The 24,231-nt window shown below is 42.2% G+C and overlaps 2 protein-coding genes across 2 annotated transcripts in view; both read left to right on the top strand.

The window, feature by feature from the left end:
- Window positions 1-24,231, top strand: part of LOC143492533 (uncharacterized) — a 695,466-nt gene that overhangs the window by 625,314 nt on the left and 45,921 nt on the right. The gene's annotated exons all lie outside the window — the stretch shown is intronic.
- LOC143492536 (guanine nucleotide-binding protein G(I)/G(S)/G(O) subunit gamma-13-like) lies at window positions 3,424-4,615 on the top strand. The gene is made up of 2 exons (XM_076990863.1): window positions 3,424-3,560; window positions 4,292-4,615. The coding sequence occupies exons 1-2, from the start codon at window positions 3,463-3,465 to the stop codon at window positions 4,395-4,397; spliced, it is 204 nt and encodes a 67-aa protein (XP_076846978.1). The 5' UTR covers window positions 3,424-3,462; the 3' UTR covers window positions 4,398-4,615.

The following is a 24,231-nucleotide window of genomic DNA, read 5'->3' as shown; positions in this document are numbered from 1 at the left end:
TTTTTCAACAGGTTCAGCACAACAACACCCTCTTCGGTTAGCAGCGGCACCTCCTCCACTTCCTCCACACCTACACCCACATCCCTACAGTGTGTCCTAGTCCACACTCCTTATTGAACCCCCATCAACCAACAGACAGCTGCAAGCAACAGTAGCACCTCCCCCACCCTCTCCACACACACACACAAACATTTTGTACACACCACACCACCCCACAGCCAGTATCTGACGACCTCCACCCACATCTCGAGGTGACAACGACCCAGGTGAAGAGACAGCTGATGAAGCTAAAAATGAACAAAGCTGCTGGGCCAGACAAAATCAGCCCAAGAGTGTTAAAGGTCTGCGCTAAGTAGTTATGTGGAATTCTTCAACAGCTCTTTAATCTGAGTCTCAAACTAGAGCGGGTGCCTGTGTTGTGGAAAACATCATGTCTGGTCCCTGTCCCAAAGAAGTCATCTGCATCCTCTCTCAATGACTATAGACCAGTGGCCCTAACCTCACACATAATGAAGGTGCTGGAAAGGCTGGTCCTCTCACACCTGAGACCCCAGGTTAGCTCTTTCTTGGACCCCCTGCAGTTTGCATACCATCCAAAGATGAGTGTGGATGACACAATAATCCACCTACTGCAGAGGGTGCACTCTCACCTGGACCTAAACAACACCTCAGTGAGAATCACCTTTTTTGACTTTTCATGTGCATTCAATACTATCCAGCCCCTCTTGCTCGGGGAGTAGATGGATAAAATGCACGTGGACAAGCCCATGATTACGTGGGTATTGGACTACCTGTCTGAAAGATCCCAGCATGTGAGGTTAGGAACCTACCAGTCCGATAGCCTGGTCTGTAGCACGGGAGCACCGCAAGGAACTGTGCTCTCCCCCTTTCTATTTACACTATACACCATAGACTTCCAGTACAGGTCAGACCTCTGCCACTTACAGAAGTACTCGGACGACACTGCAGTAGTCGGGTGCATCATGGACGGACAGGACGGAGAGTACAAGGATGTTGTTAACAGCTTTGTAGAGTGGACTGCAAAGAACCATCTACTTCTCAATGTAGATAAGACCAAGGAGATGGTGGTGGATTTCAGCAAAAGGGGGTCACAAATCAGTCCCATCAACATCATGGGTCGGAATGTCGAGTGGGTGGATACCTACAAATACCTGGGTGTCCTGCTCGACAATAAACTGGACTGGAAGGCTAACACAGAGGCCGTGTATAAGAAAGGGATGAGCAGGCTATACTTTCTCAGAAGGCTCAGATCATTCAATGTGTGTAACAAGATGCTGGAAATCTTTTATCAGTCTGTTGTTGCGAGTGCACTTTTCTATGCGGCAGTTTGTTGGGGAGGCAGCATCAGGAAAGCGGAGGAGAAAAGACTAAACAGGCTGATCAAGAAGGCGGGTTCTGTTCTTGGCTACCAATTGGATGGTTTCGAGGTGGTGGTTAACAACCGGTCACAGAGCAAGCTCACAGATATACTGGACAATAATACACACCCCCTCCATGGGCTGTTGGTCGGACAGCAGAGCACCTTCAGCAACAGACTCCGACAGCTCAGGTGTAGAAAGGAGAGGTACAGGAGATCGTTTGTACCAACAGCGATCACACTGCATAACACACACAGTGCCAGGACACCAACAGACACCAATAACTCTCTGAATAACTGAGCACAAGCTGGACACTTTAAACTTGGACACTTTACACTTTTGACACTTTTGAAGGACTGAGCATGGGCTGGACACTTTAAACACTTAAACTTGGAAATTTTTTAAATTCATGATACGGTTATTATTTTATTACTTTATTTTATTTTGTATTTTATTATTATTATCATTCTCTTTAATCTTAAGTTTGTATAGTGTATTTTGTTTTTGATTGTACTGGAGTTGCTGCAATATGTGAATTTCCCACCGGGATTAAATAAACATCCATCCATCCATCCATCCATCCATCTATCTATCTATCTATCTATCTATCTATCTATCTATCTATCTATCTATCTATCTATCTATCTATCTATCTATCTATCTATCTATCTATCTATCTATCTATCTATCTATCTATCTATCTATCTATCTATCCATCCATCCATCCATCCATCCATCCATCCATCCATCCATCCATCCATCCATCCATCCATCCATCCATCCATCCATCCATCCATCCATCCATCTATCTATCTATCTATCTATCTATCTATCTATCTATCTATCTATCTATCTAATATACACTATATTGCCAAAAGTATTTGCTCACCTTCCTTGACTCACACACGAGGTTAAGTGACATCCCATTTTAATCCATCTAATCAAAATGACATTGGTCCACCCTTTGTAGCTAGAACAGATTCAACTCTTCTGGGAAGGCTGTCCACAAGATTTAGGAGGGAGTTAATGAGGATTTTTCCAGAAGCGCATTTGTGAGGTCACAAGACAAGAAGGCTTGGCTCTGAGTCTCCGCTCTAATTCATCCCAAAGGTGTTCTGTTGGGTTGAATTCAGGATTCTGGGCAGGCCAGTCATCGACACCAGACTCTGCCAATTGTCTAAAATGTCTTGGTGTGCTGAAGCATTCAGAGTTCCTTTCACTGGAACTAAGGGGCCAAGCCCAGCTCCTGAAAAACAACTCCACACCATAATCCCCCCTCCACCAAACTTTACACTTGGCCCAATAGAGTCAGTCAAGTACCGTTCTCCTGGCAAATGCTAAACCCAGACTCATCCTTCAGATTGTTGGATGGAGACGCGCGATTCGTCACTCCAGAGAACGCACCTCCACTGCTCTAGAGTCCAGTGGCAGCGTGCTTTACACCACTGCATCCGACACTTTTCATTGCATTTGGTGATGTATGGCTTGGATGCAGCTGCTCGACCATAGAAACCCATTCCATGAAGTTCTCTGTGCACTGTTTCAGAAATTTCAATGATTCAGAAATTTACTTTCTCACCTCAAAATCAGTTTTTCTCTATGGAATCTGCATGTGCCTGTTTCCAGCCTTGACATCCACAATGTGGAATCAGGGAGGAATTGGGTAAACACTGGAATTATATATATGTCTCCTATCTTATCCGTAATCAGTGGAATTGATGATGTTACAACTCTCCCCATGTTACAACCATACCTGGTCTCCCCTAATACAGCTGATAGTTGACTGTGGAATATTTAGGAGCAAGGAGATTTCATGACTGGATTTGTTGCACAGGTGGATAGATCACAGTTCCATGTTGGAATTCACGGAGTGGAGAGCGACCCATTCTTTCACAAACGTTTGTAAAAACAGTCTGCATGCCTAGGTGCTTAATTTTATACACCTATGAACATAGAAGTGATTGGAACATCTGATTCTGATAATTTGTATGGGTGAGCGAATACTTTTGTCAAAGTATGTATGTGTTGCTTTATGATGATCACACTGCAGTAGTGATACTCTGTGTTTGGTGACTATCTGTAGATGGATGAGTTGGACGAGTCTCAGCTGAGGAAAGAGGTGGACAGTCGCAAAATGCAGCTGCAGATTGCAAGAGAAAAATGCTCCATATCCATCCCAGAGTGAGTGCAAAACACACCATTGGTTAAAATAACGTATTAAAACATTTCAAATTGAGAAAGTTACCAAAGTTGATTTCACAGTATTGAAAATAAAGGGGCATTTAAAATAAATATATATTTAAAGCATATATACAGTACTGTGCAAATGTTAATAGGTGTTCATATAAGTATTAATGGAAGTGTTAATAGTGTAACGCGGTGACGTGCTGAAACAGTAATCACCGCGTGATGATACGGAGATTAAGTGGATCCAAGCTGTTTTGAAGCCAAAGGGTGTTTACAAAATCTAGATTTGATTTAGGTCTTTTGTTAATTCATTTTACATTTTGTGGACAAACATAACACTTCAATCTTACCTTAATAAAAGTATTCTTACCTTGCATCATTTATTCCACATCTGCCTAAACCTTCTGCACAATACTGTAAGTAAGAGCCTTCAATTACTGGGCCATGACACAATTGTTGAGCACATATAGTTTGCACGTACAGTAACGTAACTTGATTGCTCTGACTCAAGAACAAGGGTGAAAGAACAGATACAGGTGGGGAGTTGGTGATGGATGATGTTTGATTAGAAAATCCCACACCTCAGTTAAACTATGTAGAGTTCAAGTCAGGCCATGTTAATATAGACAACACAGCTCTAGAAATATCATCTAGAATCTTGCTCTAGGATTCAGCTTTAGAAGAATTGGTCTCCTGCCTGTTTCAATTTATCCTCACGTTTGCAGACTGGTTAAATGGATTGAAGAGAAAATGTCAGATGACCCGTTCCTGAACGCTGAACTGCTGAAGGACAACCCATGGGTGGAGTCAGGGAAATGCATCATGCTCTAGTAGCAGCCCACACACCATCACCATGACTACAACAGTGGCTCCACGTTTTGTGATAGATGTCAGTGCTGTCCTAGCTAGCATGGTCAGTGCTATGTAATTTATTTTTAGTTTAGATGTGCTTAATATTTAATGATTTACTTTTTGTCATTTACTTGAATCCTGTAGTGAATGTTTGATGCTAAAAACTCCACTGTAAGCAATGGCTTTTCTGTGCAGTTCAGTCTGTACAAAAAACAGGCAGAAATAATTAAAAAAAAAACATTTAACAACATTTATTCACAGAGTGCTGGAGACTTTGAGAAACAATACAGGTTACTGAACACAATTATGGTTTTACATCCATTCATCAAAGTGTCAACACGGCCATGTAGTAATTCTGTTCCCCTCTCTCCTAACATGTTTTCTTAGAGAGACAGAGTGCTTACAGGAGTTCCCTAATGTACACATTTCGACGCACTGCGTTGGACACGCCCTCGTTGAACCTAAACCACACATCACTGTTTCCTACTGTTTTACCAATCTGCAAAGTCCCACTTGGTTTGCCATCTTCACCTAGAGACACCAGAGAAAGAGCATGTGAGCTGAACACTGCCAAAACAAACCTGTATGATAGAGCAGTCTAACCTCTCAAAGAAGAGGTAACTAAAACTGAACCATGACAACACCTGTATGATAGAGCAGTCTAACCTCTCAAAGAAGAGGTAACTAAATCTGAACCATGACAACACCTGTATGATAGAGCAGTCTAACCTCTCAAAGAAGAGGGAACTAAATCTGAACCATGACAACACCTGTATGATAGAGCAGTCTAACCTCTCAAAGAAGAGGGAACTAAACCTGAACCATGACAACACCTGTATGATAGAGCAGTCTAACATCTCAAAGAAGAGGTAACTAAATCTGAACCATGACAACACCTGTATGATAGAGCAGTCTAACCTCTCAAAGAAGAGGTAACTAAATCTGAACCATGACAACACCTGTATGATAGAGCAGTCTAACCTCTCAAAGAAGAGGGAACTAAACCTGAACCATGACAACACCTGTATGATAGAGCAGTCTAACCTCTCAAAGAAGAGGTAACTAAATCTGAACCATGACAACACCTGTATGATAGAGCAGTCTAACCTCTCAAAGAAGAGGTAACTAAACCTGAACCATGGCAACACCTGTATGATAGAGCAGGGAGCAGTCAGGCCCTCTAACCTCTCAAAGAAGAGGTGACTAAATTGGGCAGAAAATTATATATAATAAAACATCAACTTCTTTACAAACTTTACATATTCTTGGTTAGTAGAAGCTGAATTTTTCTATCTGAGTGGAACTAATCTGCTCCTTTCTGGTGGTATTTCGAAGGGCTTCGTAATGTAAAGCTGTTAGTGAAATGACAGGAAATCTGACCAATGGTATTTATGATTTTCACTATGGGGGCTGGCCTATAGTAGCTTGGCCCTGCGATTTGCCAGATAACTTCAAATGGACCTCAGGTGAGATGACAGCATAACTAGCTGAAAAGCTTGGTATGTGCAGAAGGGATTTATCACTTATACAGAACTGTATGACACCTCTCCTCATAGAGACATTTTTATTTGTATAATCACTCATCCTTTCTTTTGAAAAACAGGACATTTGCAGTACTTTAATTTAGAATGTGTTTTGTATAAAAGTAGTCAGTAATATCTCAGACACCCCCCACCCCACCTCAGTGGACTGTGTTGGAGCTTCAGCAAGAATTTTGAACAGTGTTCAATAATTACTGGTAAAGCAAGAACATAACCAAGAAGGACAGAAAAGAAGGAGAAAAAGGAGAAGAAGAAAGAGAAGAAGAATAAGAAGGAGACGAGTGCTAGGTGACCTGTTGCTGAGGTCCCCGCAGGCTTCTCTCTTGGTACTATGGCACGTCTGAAGAAATCCAGTTCGGGCTGTAAAATTGTAGGGGGGTAAAGTACATCAATATACGCCTGAAACAACCTCGAGTTGACGCTTCTAATAATGATACTCCATCAACTCCATTAGTCTCAAGTTATAACTTAGAGTGCAAAGCTCAAAAGTATTTAGGGTAAAGGGATGAGGGCAATAAATGTAAATACTAGCCAGCAGTTCGAGAAAGGTTTATCCACTAAGCTTTGGCAGTGACAATTTTAAAAGACATCTGATGACCAATTAAAAATGAATCCATATAGAAATGTTTGTAACAGGTAGGGGTTAAGGCTGAACTATGAGATACTGATAAGGATGTTTTATTAAGGCAATACTAGGAATCAACAGGATTTAAGGTAGTATGATAAGGTTTTAAGGCGGTATGGTGCAGTCTGGCCACCTTGCACTCCACAACAGCTTCTTTGACAATGTCCTCAAGCCGATGTTGGTGGTTCCTGACTGTTGGCTTCTTCATCTGTGGTCTCGTCACCTGTTGTCCTGCCTCAACATTCTCTGACTGTGAAGTCTGAGGGGAAAAAAAGAAAAAATTAAAACCACAATTGAGCCACCATGAATATATGAGCATTAAAAAAATAATAGCGACATTTATAACATGGTAGACAACCATTTTCCCTAACCTAAATAAATACTATGCTTCTTTGACGTCATTAAGTGTGAATATGTTTTTGCTAATATTGTTTTCTTGTACACATCTACTAGCTTTTCCTGAAAGGTGAATAATACAGGACGTGTATGTCTACTGTGGTACTCCACTGGAGGGTGAGGCACAGAACAGAGACTCTGGAAGGTCTGAACATGGGGGTCTGGTACGTGAGGTCTGGAACATGAGGTCTGGAACGTGGGGTCTGGAACATGAGGTCTGGAATGTGGGGTCTGGAACGTGAGGTTCTGGAACGTGAGGTTCTGGAACGTGGGGTTCTGGAACGTGGGGTTCTGTGCCGGTGTGTCTCTACCTTCTGGTTCCGATTCTGCTGCGCTCGTTCCAACCTCCTCATTCTCTCCAGCTCCATCTCCCTGGCGATCAGCTGCTTCACTTGATAGGTCAGCTGTCGTCGAGGGGGCAGCCCAGGAAACCTCACCACACCCTCCACATTCCTGCACACACACATTAATCCTTGGTCCATTTTGTTGGCCTCAGAACATGCTGAAATCCTTGGTAGTGTTTGTCTTACAACCAATATGTATATGAAATAACTAAGTTACATGACAGGAAAGGAAAGATGGAAAGATGGCTGCATTACATATATGATCCACATTTCCTACAGGCTGTAAGAACAGTACAAGAAATTGGGATGAAATGGGAGAAAAGGCATTCAGATTGTACAATGTTAATCTGATAAATGGAACCACTATCAGGGATTATTTGTGAGGCCTAACTGAAGTAATTCAAGACGGGGCAATTCAAAGTCTTTTTGCCTTACAATATACCTCAATAGTGCTGATCAAGACAAAAAATAAAGCCCAAGAGAAAAGAGACTTCTCATGTTTCACCAGAGTTTCCACTGTGAAGTCACATGTAGTGCTCTGTTTAAGGTGCAGTTCTGATGAAAGACTGTTCCTACCTTTGAAGTGAGGATGGACGTCTACAAGGGTATAAAGCTCAGTCATAGGACTCTGGCTTGGGTTGTCAAGCAAAAACGAAAACATTGTCCTGACACTACAGGGTTCATCAAAGGGGACGTCCCACATCCCTGTGATGAATATCTGTCAATGTCTCCTCTCTGCTCTGAGGAGGGTGTGTGTGTTTACTCACGGTTCTAGTACGTAGGTGTACTGTACTCACGGTTCTAGTACGTAGGTGTACATGTACTCACGGTTCTAGTACGTAGGTGTACATGTACTCACGGTTCTAGTATGTAGGTGTACTGTACTCACGGTTCTAGTACGTAGGTGTACATGTACTCACCGTTCTAGTACGTAGGTGTACTGTACTCACGGTTCTAGTACGTAGGTGTACATGTACTCACCGTTCTAGTACGTAGGTGTACTGTACTCACGGTTCTAGTACGTGGGTGTACATGTACTCATGGTTCTAGTACGTAGGTGTACTGTACTCACGGTTCTAGTACGTAGGTGTACTGTACTTACGGTTCTAGTACGTAGGTGTGCTTTACTCACGGTTCTAGTACGTAGGTGTACTGTACTTATGGTTCTAGTACGTAGGTGTACTGTACTCACGGTTCTAGTACGTACGTGTACTGTACTCACGGTTCTAGTACGTAGGTGTACTGTACTCACGGTTCTAGTACGTAGGTGTACTGTACTCACGGTTCTAGTACGTAGGTGTACTGTACTCACGGTTCTGGTACGTAGGTGTACATGTACTCACGGTTCTAGTATGTACGTGTACTGTACTCACGGTTCTAGTATGTAGGTGTACTGTACTCACAGTTCTAGTACGTACGTGTACATGTACTCACGGTTCTAGTATGTACGTGTACTGTACTCACGGTTCTAGTACGTAGGTGTACTGTACTCACGGTTCTAGTACGTAGGTGTACTGGCCCTCAGGGCTGCGGTCCTGGCGGTAGGTCAGGTTATAGTTCAGCATGGTGTCAATCAGCTCACAAAGCTGCTTTGTATTGTGGGAGGGATCTCGGCCAACATGGCGACGATGGCATTCTTGATGTGCTGTGTTTTTGTAAGAGCCTGGGGCCTCTTGTACTAAGATTGTCAAAGTACAAATCCAGAAAGTGGCGTAAGCAAAAAAAAATCTGGATGTATAAAACCGTGCGTACGCTGGAATCTACACACATTTCTTTTGTACATCCCAATCAAGAGAGTGGCTGACTCCTCCTGTGACACGCCCCCCCTATAAATATGCAAATTCATTTAAATTTACCATTTCATTACCAAATTTACCAAACCATGTCTAAACGGGGAAAGAAGAGGAACTTCACCGAATGTGAAGTGGAGACGCTCCTGAATGAGGTGTGGAAAATATGTTTGGCACGTTGTGGCATTACGGCAAAGCGCAAAAGGTCTGAGTGGGGCAGTGTGTGTGAAGCTTTAAATGTTGTGGGGTCAGAACAATGCACACTGGCAGAATAATTTAATGTACCTAAAAAATATCAGTGATGCGCTCACTAGCATCAGCGACTCAATAAAAGAACTGGTTAAAATTTGAATGCTGTCTCTTACCTTTTTATATTGTAGCTATGATTTGTTGCCTTGCTTGTATGACACCTGGGTTAGGCTGCACATTAATCTGTCCTGGCTCTGGGTCCGCTGGTTGCTCCAACACCTCTAACAATGGCACGGCATACCTGTGCGCAACATTGTGCAGGACCCCACATGCCCTCACAATACGACACACCTTCTCTGGCCGATACACGAGCATCCCCCGGTCCTGTCCAGCCAGCGCCACCGGCTTTTCAACTGCCCAATCGCCCTCTCCACGACTGACCGGGTGCGAGAATAGAGAGAATTGTATCTCCGCTCCCGGTCAGTCTGTGGATTACAAAGGGTCATCAGCCACGTCTTGAGCGTGTAGCCGCTGTTTCCTAAGTAATTTAACAATGACCCATGTTTTAAATTACTTATTCTAAGCACATCACGCACTCGGCTAGCTTGTAATCTTATCCCAACCATGCTGTTTGTAAGGATGTACGAATCAATGGATTGATCCAGGCCAACATGCCACTACATTAGTAAGGCAAATTTTTGCATCACAGATTATTGCACGTTTATGGAATTGAAGTGCTTTCTATTCACATAAGCAAATTCCTCCTCAGATGGTGCCTTTAAAGAAATGTGTGTGCAGTCAATCGCTCCAACTACATTAGGGAAACCTAATCTTCTCTTCGTCTTGCAGAACTTGGCAATGTGTTTGGACCCTAGACACACAAAGCACCTGCCTAGCTTCTTCAGTTTTTCTTTGTGTGCTGTTACATCGTGGTCTGGACATTTCTCAGATTTGTGTTCAACACGATCACAAAACAAGCAATTTTAATGTTTGTCTGGTCAACCGCTTCATATGGGAACTTTATATACCTGGCTGACATGCAGATGATCCCATCCAAAACAGCTGGCATGGCACGGCTCAAAGATGACTGGGATATCCCCGACCGGTCTGTCAGTTCTCTTTGAAACGAGCCAGTTGCCAGGAAGCCGAGCGTTGTCAGCACCTGTAAAGGAACTGGCAATGCGCGACTCCTCACGTTTCTCTCAGTGTTGCCAACTCCTCAGTAAGGAAAGTAGCTATTGTTTGTCCTAAAAGTCGCTAGAAGTGGCTAAATGACGTCATAAAAGAATTTGCATAATACATTTTTTGAAGCTGTAAAGGAATAACGTTGGGAGAGAAAAAAGTGAGTAAAAAACACTCTAAAAATGTTAGAACTACAAATGAACAACATCTGTTGCCTTTGAATTAGGCAGTCACTTCTCAAAAGAACTACATGACTTTAGTGCTTTGTATAAATAATTTTAACGTAAATTACATAGTTTTTTTGCTGTGTTGTTAAATGTTAGTATAAGAGTAGCAGTTAGCAGGAACTAGTTGGCATAGAAATCAATCTTACGATAGAGGCAGTATGCCCGTGTATCATCTCCAATACACGGCTTTAGCCAGCCTTAAAATTCAGGATTTGATCCCACTCTTTCCTGCATTTTTGAGAATATAGTTTAGAGTGAGACATGATGAGCAAGTTAGCTAGATGTTAAGCTTTCACAGAGATGCACACACTGTGGAGAGTTAGTTAAATGTTTAAGCTAGATGTTTAGCTGAGGTGAAGAATGACTGAGACTGTGTGAGTTATATGCAGTGATTTCTTTTCGTGTCTCACTGAAGACTAAAGCATTAATATTTACATCCCGCTCTGTAAATACGGGGCGGGGCGTCAGCGGCAGCTTTGGGCATGCGCAGTTCATGTGCAGTGTGGACGTGGAGCGGTGAGGGTCTGCTCTGAGTGTGAGACTGCACTGAGTGATGTGGGCGGGGCTCACAGCAGCACCCGCCCCAGAGGACAACAACTGAAGAGCGTGTGTGTTCAGAGTCTCCAAAAGTCTCCAATAACACCACAAAAAGTTGCTAGATTTGTCTCTAGTCGCTTTTTACTACAAAAAGTCTCTAGAGGGTCTGAAAAGTCGCTAAATATAGTGACAAAGTCTCTAAGTTGGCAACACTGGTTTCTCTCTCCAAAACTGGACCCAACTCAGCACAAGAGGACAGCTCTTGGAAATCTGAAACGGCTTATAAGCCACTCATCATCATGGGCCAAAAAATCATAATGGTCACGGAAAACGCGCTCTCAGCGAATTCGGCCATTAGCAATATCTTCCAGTAATGCCAACGTTGCCATCTCCCAAGAACTCCAGCGCAACATTTAATGCATGTTTATATAATCTAGGCTAAGTGGAAACACATTGAATGATTATTTCAGTAAGGCAATGAAATTATCTGATTAATTTACTTTATTTTACCCAATGAGGGCTTACTACAATGTGTGCGTAAATGACATCTTAATAGTTGTAATTTCAATGCATCACCTCTAAGTGTCGCTAATTGATGAAACCACATTAGAAACATGCGTACGCCTGAAGTGAAAGTGTCGTAGGGGTACACACCTTCTCACGTTCAAATCACACTTAGTAAATCTGACTGTTTGCGTGAAACATAGCGTACGCAATGTTTTTGTACGTACATGAGGCCCCTGGTGTGGAGCGCTTGCCCGCTGAATCTTCATGCAAAAGTGGACTCTGTCCTGTGCATTTTATGACTCACATCGTCCAGAGGTGGGGACTCGAGTCACATGACTTGGACTCGAGTCAGACTCGAGTCATTAATATTAAGACTTTTGACTTGACTTGAAAAAATATTCAGAGACTTAGACTTGACTTGGACTTTTACACCAATAACTTGGGACTTGAATTGGACTTGAACCTGTTTACTTGCAAAGACTTGATTTTTTTTTACCCCAAATCTAAATTTTAAAACGCATATTAATATTTATAAAGTGCGCCCCATTAATTTCATTTCCGTCCTTCTGACGCAGACCGGCGTAACACCAGATTCTGTGACCGTCGAGTTTTGTGACCACAGGGGGCGCTATTTCACAGTTTCTGTTCAGAGGCACAAACGCTTTACGAATGCTACGTAAACTACGCTGATGCACTTTCTTTACTCGTTTTGTTGGTGTCCACGAGCCAAAATATGACAGATGTTTATATTTACATTTATCGTCTCTTAATTACATAAATGTACTTAAACAAGATTTACCATCCCCTCACCATTGCAGCCAACAAAGAAATCATGAATGGGATGTACAGGTGAGCCTTTTTAACTGGGGTCACCAATTCTGACGGCAGCCATCAGAATATGTGACCCCACTGAATCTCCAGGTAACAATAGTAGCCTACACCGCGACCCCACAATAACAGAAAACAATGAAAAAATAACCCTAACCTTTTATTAGTCTATATTTAAACATTTTATCCAAATGTTTAGAATAACCATTCGTAATGACAGCATCTTGCTTACGATGAAGCTTGCTATTTTCATGTAAAATGATGTAACGAAACATTCTTATTTAAGTACATTTATGTAATTAAGAGAAGATAAAATGTAAATGATCTGTCATCTTTTGGCTGGCAGACAGCAACAAAACGAGTAAAGAAACGCATCAGCGTAGCATTCATAAAGCGTTGGTGCCTGTAAAAAAAAAGACTCGAAAGGACTTGAAATTCCAAGTTTCAGACTTGGGACTTGACTTGACGGTTGCTTGTCTTGACTCGAGACTTGACTTGAGTTGACTGTCTTTGCTTGAGACTTGACTCGGGACTTGAGGATAAAGACTTGGACTTATTTGAGACTTGCAAAACACTGACTTGGTCCCACCTCTGACATCGTCACTCTGCAGCTCCGTATAACGCAGCGGGGCGAAGCGGTCCACCCACAAACGAGAGCAGGAACCTTCGTCTGCAGCGTCACCATCCTCCCCCTCTGCATTCTGCATCACCTCATCCTCAAGAAGTTCTGGATCTACACCACTACAAAGCGCAGGGGTTAGATGATGGAGAGAAGCTCTGTCCAGAGTGAACTTACCCATAAGCCCCTCCTGTTCTATTATTAGCCAAGTGTCAGTGTAGGAAGGTTCTGCCCCAACAGCAGACTCTCAGGTACCTGTTCAGGAGTTCTGTTAGCCTCTGGGAGTCCTCCACCAACTGACGATGACGCTGTAGATTAAGAACAGACATTAGGACATGGACTTTATGGTGTGTGTGTGTGTGTGTGTGTATGTGTGTGTGTGTGTGTGTGGAGGGGTGCGAGTGTGTGTGTCCCTTCTTACTCTCTCTGCCACTTGCTCTTTGAGAACCTCAATGGGCACAGCCAGAAGGCTCAGTGCATTCTGGGAATTCCTGAAAAACCTTGGGTCTGGTGACTGAGATGAAAGAGAGCTCATTTTGCATTTTGATCTACTACATGTGTCGAATTCGGTACACAAGAAATAGAATAAATCATTAGATGCATTCATTAGTATTCTTTTGAAGCATTAATTTCACTGTGGTTTGTTATAAGAGAATATGTGAGAATTTCAAATTTCCTTGTACAAGGATGCACATTTTGCAAATTAAAAGAAACAAACCATGTCAGTAGGACTACATGTATAATTTACAGCAGAATTAAGTATTGTTTTGATAACAAACCTTGTCAGTAGGTCTACATGTATAATTTACAGCAGAATGAAGTATTGTTTTGATAACAAACCTTGTCAGTAGGTCTATATGTATATATTACAGCAAAATGAAGTATTGTTTTGATAACAAACCTTGTCAGTAGGTCTACATGTATAATTTACAGCAGAATGAAGTATTGTTTTGATAACAAACCTTGTCAGTAGGTCTACATGTATAATTTACAGCAGAATGAAGTAGTTTTGATAACAAACCTTGTCAGTAGGTCTACATGTATAATTTACAGCAGAATGAAGTATTGTTTTGATAACAAACCTTGTCAGTAGGTCTACATGTATAATTTACAGCAAAATGAAGTATTGTTTTGATAACAAACCTTGTCAGTAGGTCTACATGTATAATTTACAGCAGAATGAAGTATTGTTTTGATAACAAACCTTGTCAGTAGGTCTACATGTATAATTTACAGCAGAATGAAGTATTGTTTTGATAACAAACCTTGTCAGTAGGTCTACATGTATAATTTACTGCAGAATGAAGTATTGTTTTGATAATGTTTCGTATAGTCTGTCCATGTGTATAAGCACTAGGGGTGGGAATCGTTTACTATCTCACGATTCGATTCGATTCCGATTTTGGGGGCCACAATTCAATTAAAAAATCGATTTTCGATTCAAAAAACGATTTGATTTATAAAAATGTCTGCTTCAGTCTATAAAATCTGCATGATCTACTACAGTCTGCTTTGCAAGACAGAACGACAAATACAGAAAATTAAGTGTCTTTCACATAAAATTAAGTGTCTTTCACAAAAAATAAGTGCTTTGGTAAAATAAAATGGTTTTTGTTGTTACCAAAATTCTTGAGCTTCATTTTGTGAGCTGTCAGTGCTGGCTCGGATGCAGTTCCCCCAGCCGTCGCTAGGGGCATCAGAGTCAGTCCCAGACTAAACCGACGTGACCGTACGTTCTCAGCCAGTCTCTGCTTTCTCTGTGATTGCTTATCGTTTAATGGTGTCTCGCCACCTCTCTCTGTTATGCTTTCTCTTTACTTATTCAAGTATCTTATGCGTCGCTTCCTGACCCATCTCAAGTTTTCCCAATCCTGTATGTCTTCCTATCCGTTTTGCCTTTATTTTTGGGAAGGGTTTTATTTTGCTGCAGTGTTTTTTGCCAGTTACTTCTGCTGGTGTCCTTGGTTTCGTTTTTGCGTTGCATTTATCCGCGCTGTTTTTTAGTTACTGTTGTTGTTTTGTTTCTTCCTCCCGTCTCACTACGGTTGAGTGTTATATTTCACGCGTTGTATTTTCCGCATTGGTTTTTTGTTTCTATTTACTCCGTGCCCTCATGGTTTTGCTTTCTATTCTCTTGCGCGTTGAGTCTTCCGTGTTGTTTTGTTTGTTCATTCTGGGTCACTGTGCACGTTTCCTTCTCGCTAATACATTTGACGAGTGTCAAACGTCTTGCTCTTGCAAGCCGGCACTTGGGTCCATCCTTCTCTATATTATTTCTCACCCTTCTCTATATTAACGCTCCCGTGCTCACCGCGTTACACAAGCCTTGCACACGAGCTACATTATGTAGTTCGGTCTTCCCCGGCATTCGGTAAAAACCAAAATGAACCCATATTTTTGCCTTAAATGAAGACCGGACAGGTTGAATATCTCTTTCCTCCATGTGTTTTGAACCTTTTCCGCGCATGATTGTGTCCCAGAACATGCTGTGTAAAGTCTCGCGTAATTTTGTAATTACGTAACGCGAGACTTCACCACGACTTAGAATCGATTTTGGGATAGTTAAAATCGATTCTGAATCGTAGTAAATGAGAATCGATTTTTGATATATGAATCGATTTTTTGGCACACCTCTAATAAGCACCTTGTGGTCATCCTCCTTCTTACTGAGGTAAACTCGGCTTCCCAAGGAGTCTGTGACCTTGATGTAATCTCCTGTTGCTGGGGGACGTTTCCGTGCGTGACACGCTGCCATGGTAACCCTCTTCGGTGATTCCTGTAGTGTTACCAGGCCACTGATGTCCAAAACACTGGCTGCCATGGCAATCGGTGGCCTATCAGACTCAATGCAAACCTGCAAAGAGATAAGACAGGAAACCATGATGAACCATTACCAGACATGTGAACAAGTCACTAAGTTGCAAGTAACAAATAAGTCTCACGTCTTCACAATCAAGTCTCGAGTCAAGTCCCAAGTCATTACAAGCGAGTCTCGAGTCAAGTCCCAAGTCTTAAACTTCAAGTTCTAGTCAAGTCACCAGATGTAATTTCAGTATTTAACATAACTGATGCAGCTGATTAGTAGTATATTAAGGTAGTCAGACTAACTAACGTTAGGCGTTTGAGTGATTCGGTTCACTTGGGTGAGATGTCGTTGCAATTGTCGTCACCTACCCCCCACCCCCCTCGCCTCAGTGACTTTCGGTCGTCCGTCTACCCCCCCCCCCCCCCCCCCCCCGGTCTCATGTGGACCTTATCACATCCCAGCTAGCTAGCTAACCGTTATAGCATTCTGTTAAATATTCATAGCACAGACTTACTTTTGTTTGTGCAGCCTCAAATGTCGAACAAAGTTTGAAGTGGTTGCATCTCCATCTTTTATCCTGACTCCACATGTCTTGCATGTCACAGTTCTTCTTTTATTCACAATAGCATAATCTTTATAATTGAACAGGATCATTTTTGGGAGCATGTTGCTTGTCCTCTCCGCACAAATTCAACGTTGCTGCCCCCCCTCCCCCTCCCCCTCCCCCGATTGCCTGCAGAACTTCACCTGTAGCTTACGGATAAACTGAGCTGAGCAGTTCACATTTTACAGCACCATTTAATACAAAATGATCCAGTTATGTGATTTTATATTACTTATTTATTATGTTAAAATAGGGATTTCAAGTCTTTTCAAGTCTTAAAGCTCAAGTCCGATTCCAAGTCCAAGTCAGTAAAGGTAAAGTCCAAGTCAAGTCGCAAGTCTTCAGTGATGTTGTCGAGTCAAGTCACAAGTCATCAGTTTAGTGACTCGAGTCGGACTCGAGTCCAAGTCATGTGACTCGAGTCCACACGTCTGACCATTACATTACAATAACACCAAAAGTCAGTAACAGTGATGACTTAATAAAATCAGTCATGTCTGAAATAATGCTAGGAGATGTAATATTAACAGTAATGAGAGTATGTAATGTGAAAAAATTGATTATATTCATGTGTGATTCATATTAATCATGTCCATGCAGACACTATAACACAGTCTGTGTGTGAAGTACTGCTTGCACTGCTTAGTAATTAACTGTAACCATATTCGCTAGTTGCACGGGATGACGTGTTACTACTTCCGGTTTTTCGAGGGTACGCGTGAATAGTTCCGCTCCGGCACACAGGACAGACGCGCAGAAGCGAAGATGGGTGTGTTTTACACTAGGTGCCTCCAAGACCTACCAAAGATTACCATCACCCATGTGCATCGGATAGTCCAAGCGGCCAGCTCAACCCCGAGGAGCAAAAGGGAAAAAGGATATAAGATGTATATATCCAGTTACATCGACAACTATGAAGGTATGTCACACCATTACACAGCTAGCTAGCCAGCCTAGTTAGCTACACACCCACCCTGTGATTTAGCTGAGCTTATTGTCTAACTAGGACTCTAACGACGGTTGTATCCAGTGTCAGATGTTTTAATGACATTCAGTGTAACTTTTATGTATATTGTAAATGATGTCCTGTTTAAATGCCCACAGTTTCAAACAGAGATTCTTCAGGGAGAGTGAGCATCAGGGCTACCTGTTACAGGTCGATGAGGAAGAGTGAAAAACCTCACGACCTCAGAGTAGGGAGGAAAAACAGTGTTTGTTGGTTCACAGCCTCAGTTGTTATTTACTGTATATTTAGTATAATACATGCAGGGTCCAAATATCTTAATGACTTGGCAGTGGTAAGTATTTTGTACCCTGCGCCTGTTCCTTTGTTTTACTAACACTGTTTTACTAACACAGTTCAGTGATTCACTAACTTTAAAATATTTGAAGAAAATTGAGACAAGGGATATGATAAAAGGTAGATAAGTTTATCGTTATTTCTTATATTGCAGCAAGAGGGAGTAAACTTATATTGCTTATACTCTTGGTGATACAATTGATAACCTGCCATGATTAAGCCCAGGGGTGTCCCGACTTGTGTGTAAAGGTCTGGGTTGGAAGCAGGTATTTGCTACATAATGAGCAGCAAAAAACATATAATTAAACAAGTGTAATCAGTTGTTTAAGCATCTATTGTTATATATTTGGCTGGAATAAAAACCTGCAGCCACACCATTCCTTTGCATATAAAATTGGACACCACTCATTTAGCCTGAGATTTTGACTGGTTTTTTTTTTTATGTTTAGATTGTCTTTGAAGACCGTGTACCGGTGGACATTGCAGTGGCCGAGTGCTTCTGTGTGGCTGGGACAGCACTCTGCAACCACAATGTTGCACTACTGTTTCAGACTGCACACTACTCCACACTGAACCTGGCTGCTGTACCCCCAGTCCTAAGCTGCACAGAAACAGAACAACGCTGGCACAAGCCAAGAACCATGGTGAGTATGTGTTCCCAACCATACCAAAGTTAAATTATTTCTTCAACAAGCTACATTATGAGCTGATGTACTATGTCACATCAACAAACATTTAAAGTAGTGTGATCATTCTTTTATGTAATTAATAGGGTGTGAAACCAGGCAGAGTAAGTGACATGGTATTTTTGTCCTCCAAGCCGAAGCAGTTTACAGTTGCTGATGGTGTAAGGTAAAATTAATTTTCCTATGTATGCTTTGTTGTATGAGTGTACAAAGTCCTTACTGTGGAATTCGATTTTTCAAAGGAGTAAACGTTACAAGGCAGTGCGAGGGGAGCTGCCAGATCCAGATGTCCTCAAAGTTGATGAGCAGTACAAGGACTTCACTGCAGACATTGCTCCACTCATCACCACCATGGCCATAAGTGCTGACGTCCCGCTGGTTGATTCAGCTTTTGGGAAAGTCCAGGAGGGTAGTCCCATATCCTACCAGCATCCAGTACCAGTGAGTCGGGTTGTAGTACACCATCCAGATGCCCCTCTGCCACCACCTCTACCTGTAGACGGCTATAGGCTTGAGCCTACTAACTGCCAGTTCGTGTGCAGTCACCAACAACACCTCCATCTGCAGTCACTTGTCACTACATTTGACATGGCAAAGAAGATAGAGGTTGCCACCAGAGAGCAGAGCAACTCTGTGGAGTGGCACCGAGTCAGGGGGCCAAGAATAACTTCCTCCCGATTCAGGGAAATATGCCATGTCAGAGGTCAGAGTTCTGCAGAAATCCTGTCACAAAGGATTCGAAAGGGAGTGAATCAAACTGCTGCAATGAAGAGGGGATTGGCACTGGAACCGGTTGCCATACAGGAGTACTGCAGAATAAAAAACACCAATTACTGGCCTTGTGGGTTTGTCATCCACTCTGATGCCTCCTGGTTAGGGGCATCTCCTGATGGTCTGGTGTTTGACCCGACTGAGAGCCCACCCTTTGGACTGGTGGAAATTAAATGCCCCAATGCAAAAAGCTATGTGGACTGTAGCTACCTGAAAATGCAGAGTGGCACACTGAAATTGAAGCAGACTCACAGTTACTACTGGCAGGTACAAGGCCAGCTCCTACTTACAGGTATGGAGTGGTGTGATTTTGTTGTATTTGCAGAGGATGATATTCTCATTCAGCGCATATACAGAGACTGTGAAGTGGCTAAAACCATTAGAGAGAAGGGAGATTTTTTCTTTTTTTATTTTTACATGTCAGTGTAATGACTTCTCATCACGTTTGGCAGTTATCTATTTAAAATGCAGTAAATTTATGAACTAATGATATTTTAATGATTGACTCTTAATAAATCTTAAATGTGTTGACATTGAGTCCTTTTCTTTATGCTACCATGCTTTCCCATATGTGTAAAACAATGCCGAAACCAGACTGAGCAGAATCTTATACAGAGAGACAGAAGAACTACAAGATGTAAATATAGAACTGCCCTATATTTGTAGAGCTGATAAAATAAATTAAGGTGGCATTAAAGTTGTACTCATTTAGTGTATAATAAAAAAAAGATGTAATACAGAAACTGAATAATGGTTGTTTAACACTAGAATGACTAAAGCATGACTTGGTTGACTTGGTTGTTTCCAAGCATGAAATATGCATATATAAACTGCCATAACCCTCACTGAAATAATGAAATTGAATTGAGCTCTCTTCTTTTCTGTATATCTCTACTAAATTGGTAAGTTACAGTGTTACAGAGAGAAAAGGAAGAGACTGAGATGTTACACTAACAACAATCAATAATGTAGTGTATACAGTGTGGATGTCTATATGTAACTATAACGTGTGTGTGTTTGTGTATGTGTGTGTGTGTATATATATATATATGAGACAGAGAAAGGGAGTGAAAGAGAGATGTTATACTAGGGGGCTTTCTGAATGTACCACAGAGTTGCTGCCTGAGTGTTTCTCTATGAATTAACATAATAAAGGCTGACTTATGCCTCTCTTAATTACTGGGAAGAAGGAGGGGTGATGTCCTCAGGATCTTGAAATTTCAGTCATTCTAGTGTTAATCAATTATGGTCAAGGAGTTATTATAACATTCATAAAAAAACTATTTACAAGCACCAAATAAGCAAACATTATATAAAAAAACAATAACAATGTATATATATAACAATATACAAAACTATATAACTATAATAAAAACTATAACTATAATATAGTACAATATATAACTATAATAAAACTATTTAAACAGCAAATAAGCAAAAATTAAATTTCAATGAGGCCAGAGTTCATTGCGAAGTTGCCCACGCCTTTACCAGTGGTCCGGTCTGGTAGTTGACCACTTAGCACGCAGCGCGGGGTCAACGGGAAACTTGTGAAAGCTTAGTTCGGTGTTATAGCGCGACGAACAGGTACACAAGGGCACACAGCAATGTAATGCTGACTTTCTTACCCGTTGGAAGGCCAGTCTTCTCTCTTTAACCCTGAATGCACTCATTATTTCCAACTAGCTCGCTATCTCTTCGTGTTGATATTAATACTAAAACCACGGAAGTGCTCAGACCGGAACTTCTCATGCACACCCTCAAATGCCGGAAACAGAATGGACGCCATCTTGTGCACGGAGCCAATTGAAGATGTTTTTCTGTAAGACTGAAGTTTTCTGTGCAGCAGCAGAGTTGGTGATAACATTGCTTATCCGTTTCTATGCACCCAAGGTTGAATCCCAGGGAAACTGATAACTGCTCCTGGGAAGCAGCATCCTTAGTTTTTCTACACACACACTTTGACTATAAGAATCTGGACTGAGAGAGACAGTTTTGAGTTACTGCATGAAGCGCAGGCTTCACATCATACTTTATATTTTTATATTTTGTAACTCTCTTGCTATCAAATAAATACTGCTTAATATATTATAAGACCTCCACTTCTGCTCCATCAATTCCATCACACAAGTTAAGTGTCTGGTGTGTATATTCAGTAGGAGCTACAGGGCAGACCAGTTCAGACACTCATTTTTAATTTTAGCATTTCTATATTCTTCTTCTTTCGGCTGCTCCTTATAGAGGTCGCCACAGTGGATCATCTCCCTCCATCTTGCCCTTTCCCGTCTCCTCTACTGTTACACCAACCACCTCCATGTCCGCTTTCACTGCATCCATAAACCTCCTCTGATGTCTTCCTCTTCTCCTTCTGCCTGGCAGCTCCATCTCCAACATTCTTTGTCCAATATATTCACTATCCCTCCTCAACACATGTCCAAACCATCTCAGCCTGGCCTCTAGTTTTATCTCCAAACTGCTCCACCTTCACTGTCCCTCTGATCTTCTCATTTCTAATCTTGTCCATCCTTGTCACTCCCAATGAAAATCTCAACATCTTCATCTCCACCACCTCCAGCTCAGCCTCCTGTCTTTTAGACAGAGCCACAGTCTCCAGACCTACATCACAGCAGGTCTCACAACTCTCTTGTAGACCTTCCCTTTCACTCTTGCTACTATCCTTCTGTCACCCATCAGCCCTGACACCCGTCTACACCCACTCCATCCTGCCTACACCCTCTTCTTCACCTCTTTTCTGTACTGTCCATTGCTCTGGATGGTTGCCCCAAGATATTTGAAGTCATCCACCTTTACCACCTCTACTCCTTCCATCTTCACCTCTCCACCTGCCTCCCTCACACACATGTATTCTGTCTTTTCTCTACTGACCTTCATTCCTCTCCAGTGCAAACCTCCATCTCTCCAGGTTCTCTTCACCTGCTCTCTACTCTCACCACAGATTACAATGTCATCTGAGAACATCATGGTCCATGGAGCCTCCTGCCTGACCTCATCTGTCAACCTGTCCATCACCATTGCACATAAGAAGGGGCTCAAAGCTGATCCCTGATGTAACCGTACCTTCACCTTGAAACCATTAGTCACTCCAACTGCACACCTCACCACTGTCTCACTATCCTCATACATGTCCTGTACCACCCTCACACACCTTTCAGCCACACCTGACTTCCTCATACAGTACCACACTTCCTCTCTTGGCACCCTATCATATGTCTTCTCCATATCCACAAAGACACAATGTAGCTCCTTCTGACCTTCTCTGTACTTCACCACCAACACTCTCAATGCAGAAATTACATCTGTGGTACTGGGTATGAAACCAAACTGCTGCTCACTGATCTGAACCTCTTGTCTTAGACCTGCTTCAACAACTCTTTCCCATACCTTCATGGTGTGGCTCATCAACTTTATACCTCTGTAGTTACTGCAGCTCTGTACATCACCCCTGTTAGTGTGTGTAAGAGTGTGTGGACTGTTAGTGTGTGTAAGCGTGTGTGGACTGTTAGTGTGTGTAAGACTGTGTGGACTGTTAGTGTGTGTAACAGTGTGGACTGTTAGTGTGTGTAAGAGTGTGTGGACTGTTAGTGTGTGTAAGAGTGTGGACTGTTAGTGTGTGTAAGAGTGTGTGGACTGTTAGTGTGTGTAAGAGTGTGGACTGTTAGTGTGTGTAAGTGTGTGGACTGTTAGTGTGTGTAAGTGTGTGGGCTGTTAGTGTGTGTAAGTGTGTGGGCTGTTAGTGTGTGTAAGAGTGTGTGTGGACAGTTAGTGTGTGTAAGAGCAACTCAGGTGTGTAGTGAGGGGGACACTGTAGACCAGTAGAAGTTTCCATGATGAGACCTTCTACCAGTCAAGACCAGTGGGACAAAGCTACACATCTTAATGCAGCTCACACACTTCCTGCTTCTGCGTGACCTCATCTGTCCTGATTCACTAGAATGTGTTTGTACTTCCTGGAGACCAAAGCAGCTAAACTGGTTGTGGGTAAAAAGTCAATGAGACTGAAACCAAACTTTCAATCTGATGATGGACTGGAGACAAAGAATGTGGAAACTTCACTGCCAAAGTCAACACACACACACACACACACACACACACACACACACACACACACACACACACACACACACACACACTACAGTTCATCTCTGTCTCTACTTCAGTCACATCCTTCCATCTCTCCCCACCCCCTCTCTCCCTCCCTCCCTCTCTCTCTCTCGTTCTCTCTCTCTCTCTCTCTCTCTCTCTCTGTGTTAATCACCTCAATCACTCCTTCATGTGGGATGTGGTTCGTTGTTCTGTGGAATCAGGAACCAGTTTTTGTTTATCTGATGAAACACTGACAAGTTTCAGACTTGGAACTTTCATTATTAGCCTTGAAGTGTAGTGAAGTTTATTGTAATATTTCTTGCATGGCCTTGGTGTATTATATACCGGTGGTGTTGATTCAGAAGGATGTGAGAGAGTCACTCATGATGTCCACAGCTGTGTTCACTGTCCACTTCAGAGTTTTGTGAACAGAGACAATACAGTTTCCACACCAGACAGTGATGCAGATACAGATGATCAGGACACTCTCAGTAACTCCTCTGTAGAGCGAGGTCAGGATGGGGGAGGGGCCTGCTCACCTTATCACTGTAAGTGGAGACACTACTGTGATTTTATTGGCCAGGGACATTTGAGCCGGATCCTGCCGGAAGAGGATACGGGAACTCTTCATTTTGAAGGGTGCGTTCCGGGAACTGTCTGACTCGATCCGGTAACTTTCAAGCCCACTGATTATAAGTTATGAAGAAATCTGTCTGCGTTTAACCAATTAATTGAACAAATAATTCTATAAAAGACA

The sequence above is a fragment of the Brachyhypopomus gauderio genome, unplaced genomic scaffold, assembly GCF_052324685.1.
Source record: "Brachyhypopomus gauderio isolate BG-103 unplaced genomic scaffold, BGAUD_0.2 sc78, whole genome shotgun sequence".
Classification (NCBI taxonomy): Eukaryota; Metazoa; Chordata; class Actinopteri; order Gymnotiformes; family Hypopomidae; genus Brachyhypopomus; species Brachyhypopomus gauderio.
Note: the sequence above shows the minus strand (reverse complement) of the source record. Positions and strands in the feature narration are given on the sequence as shown.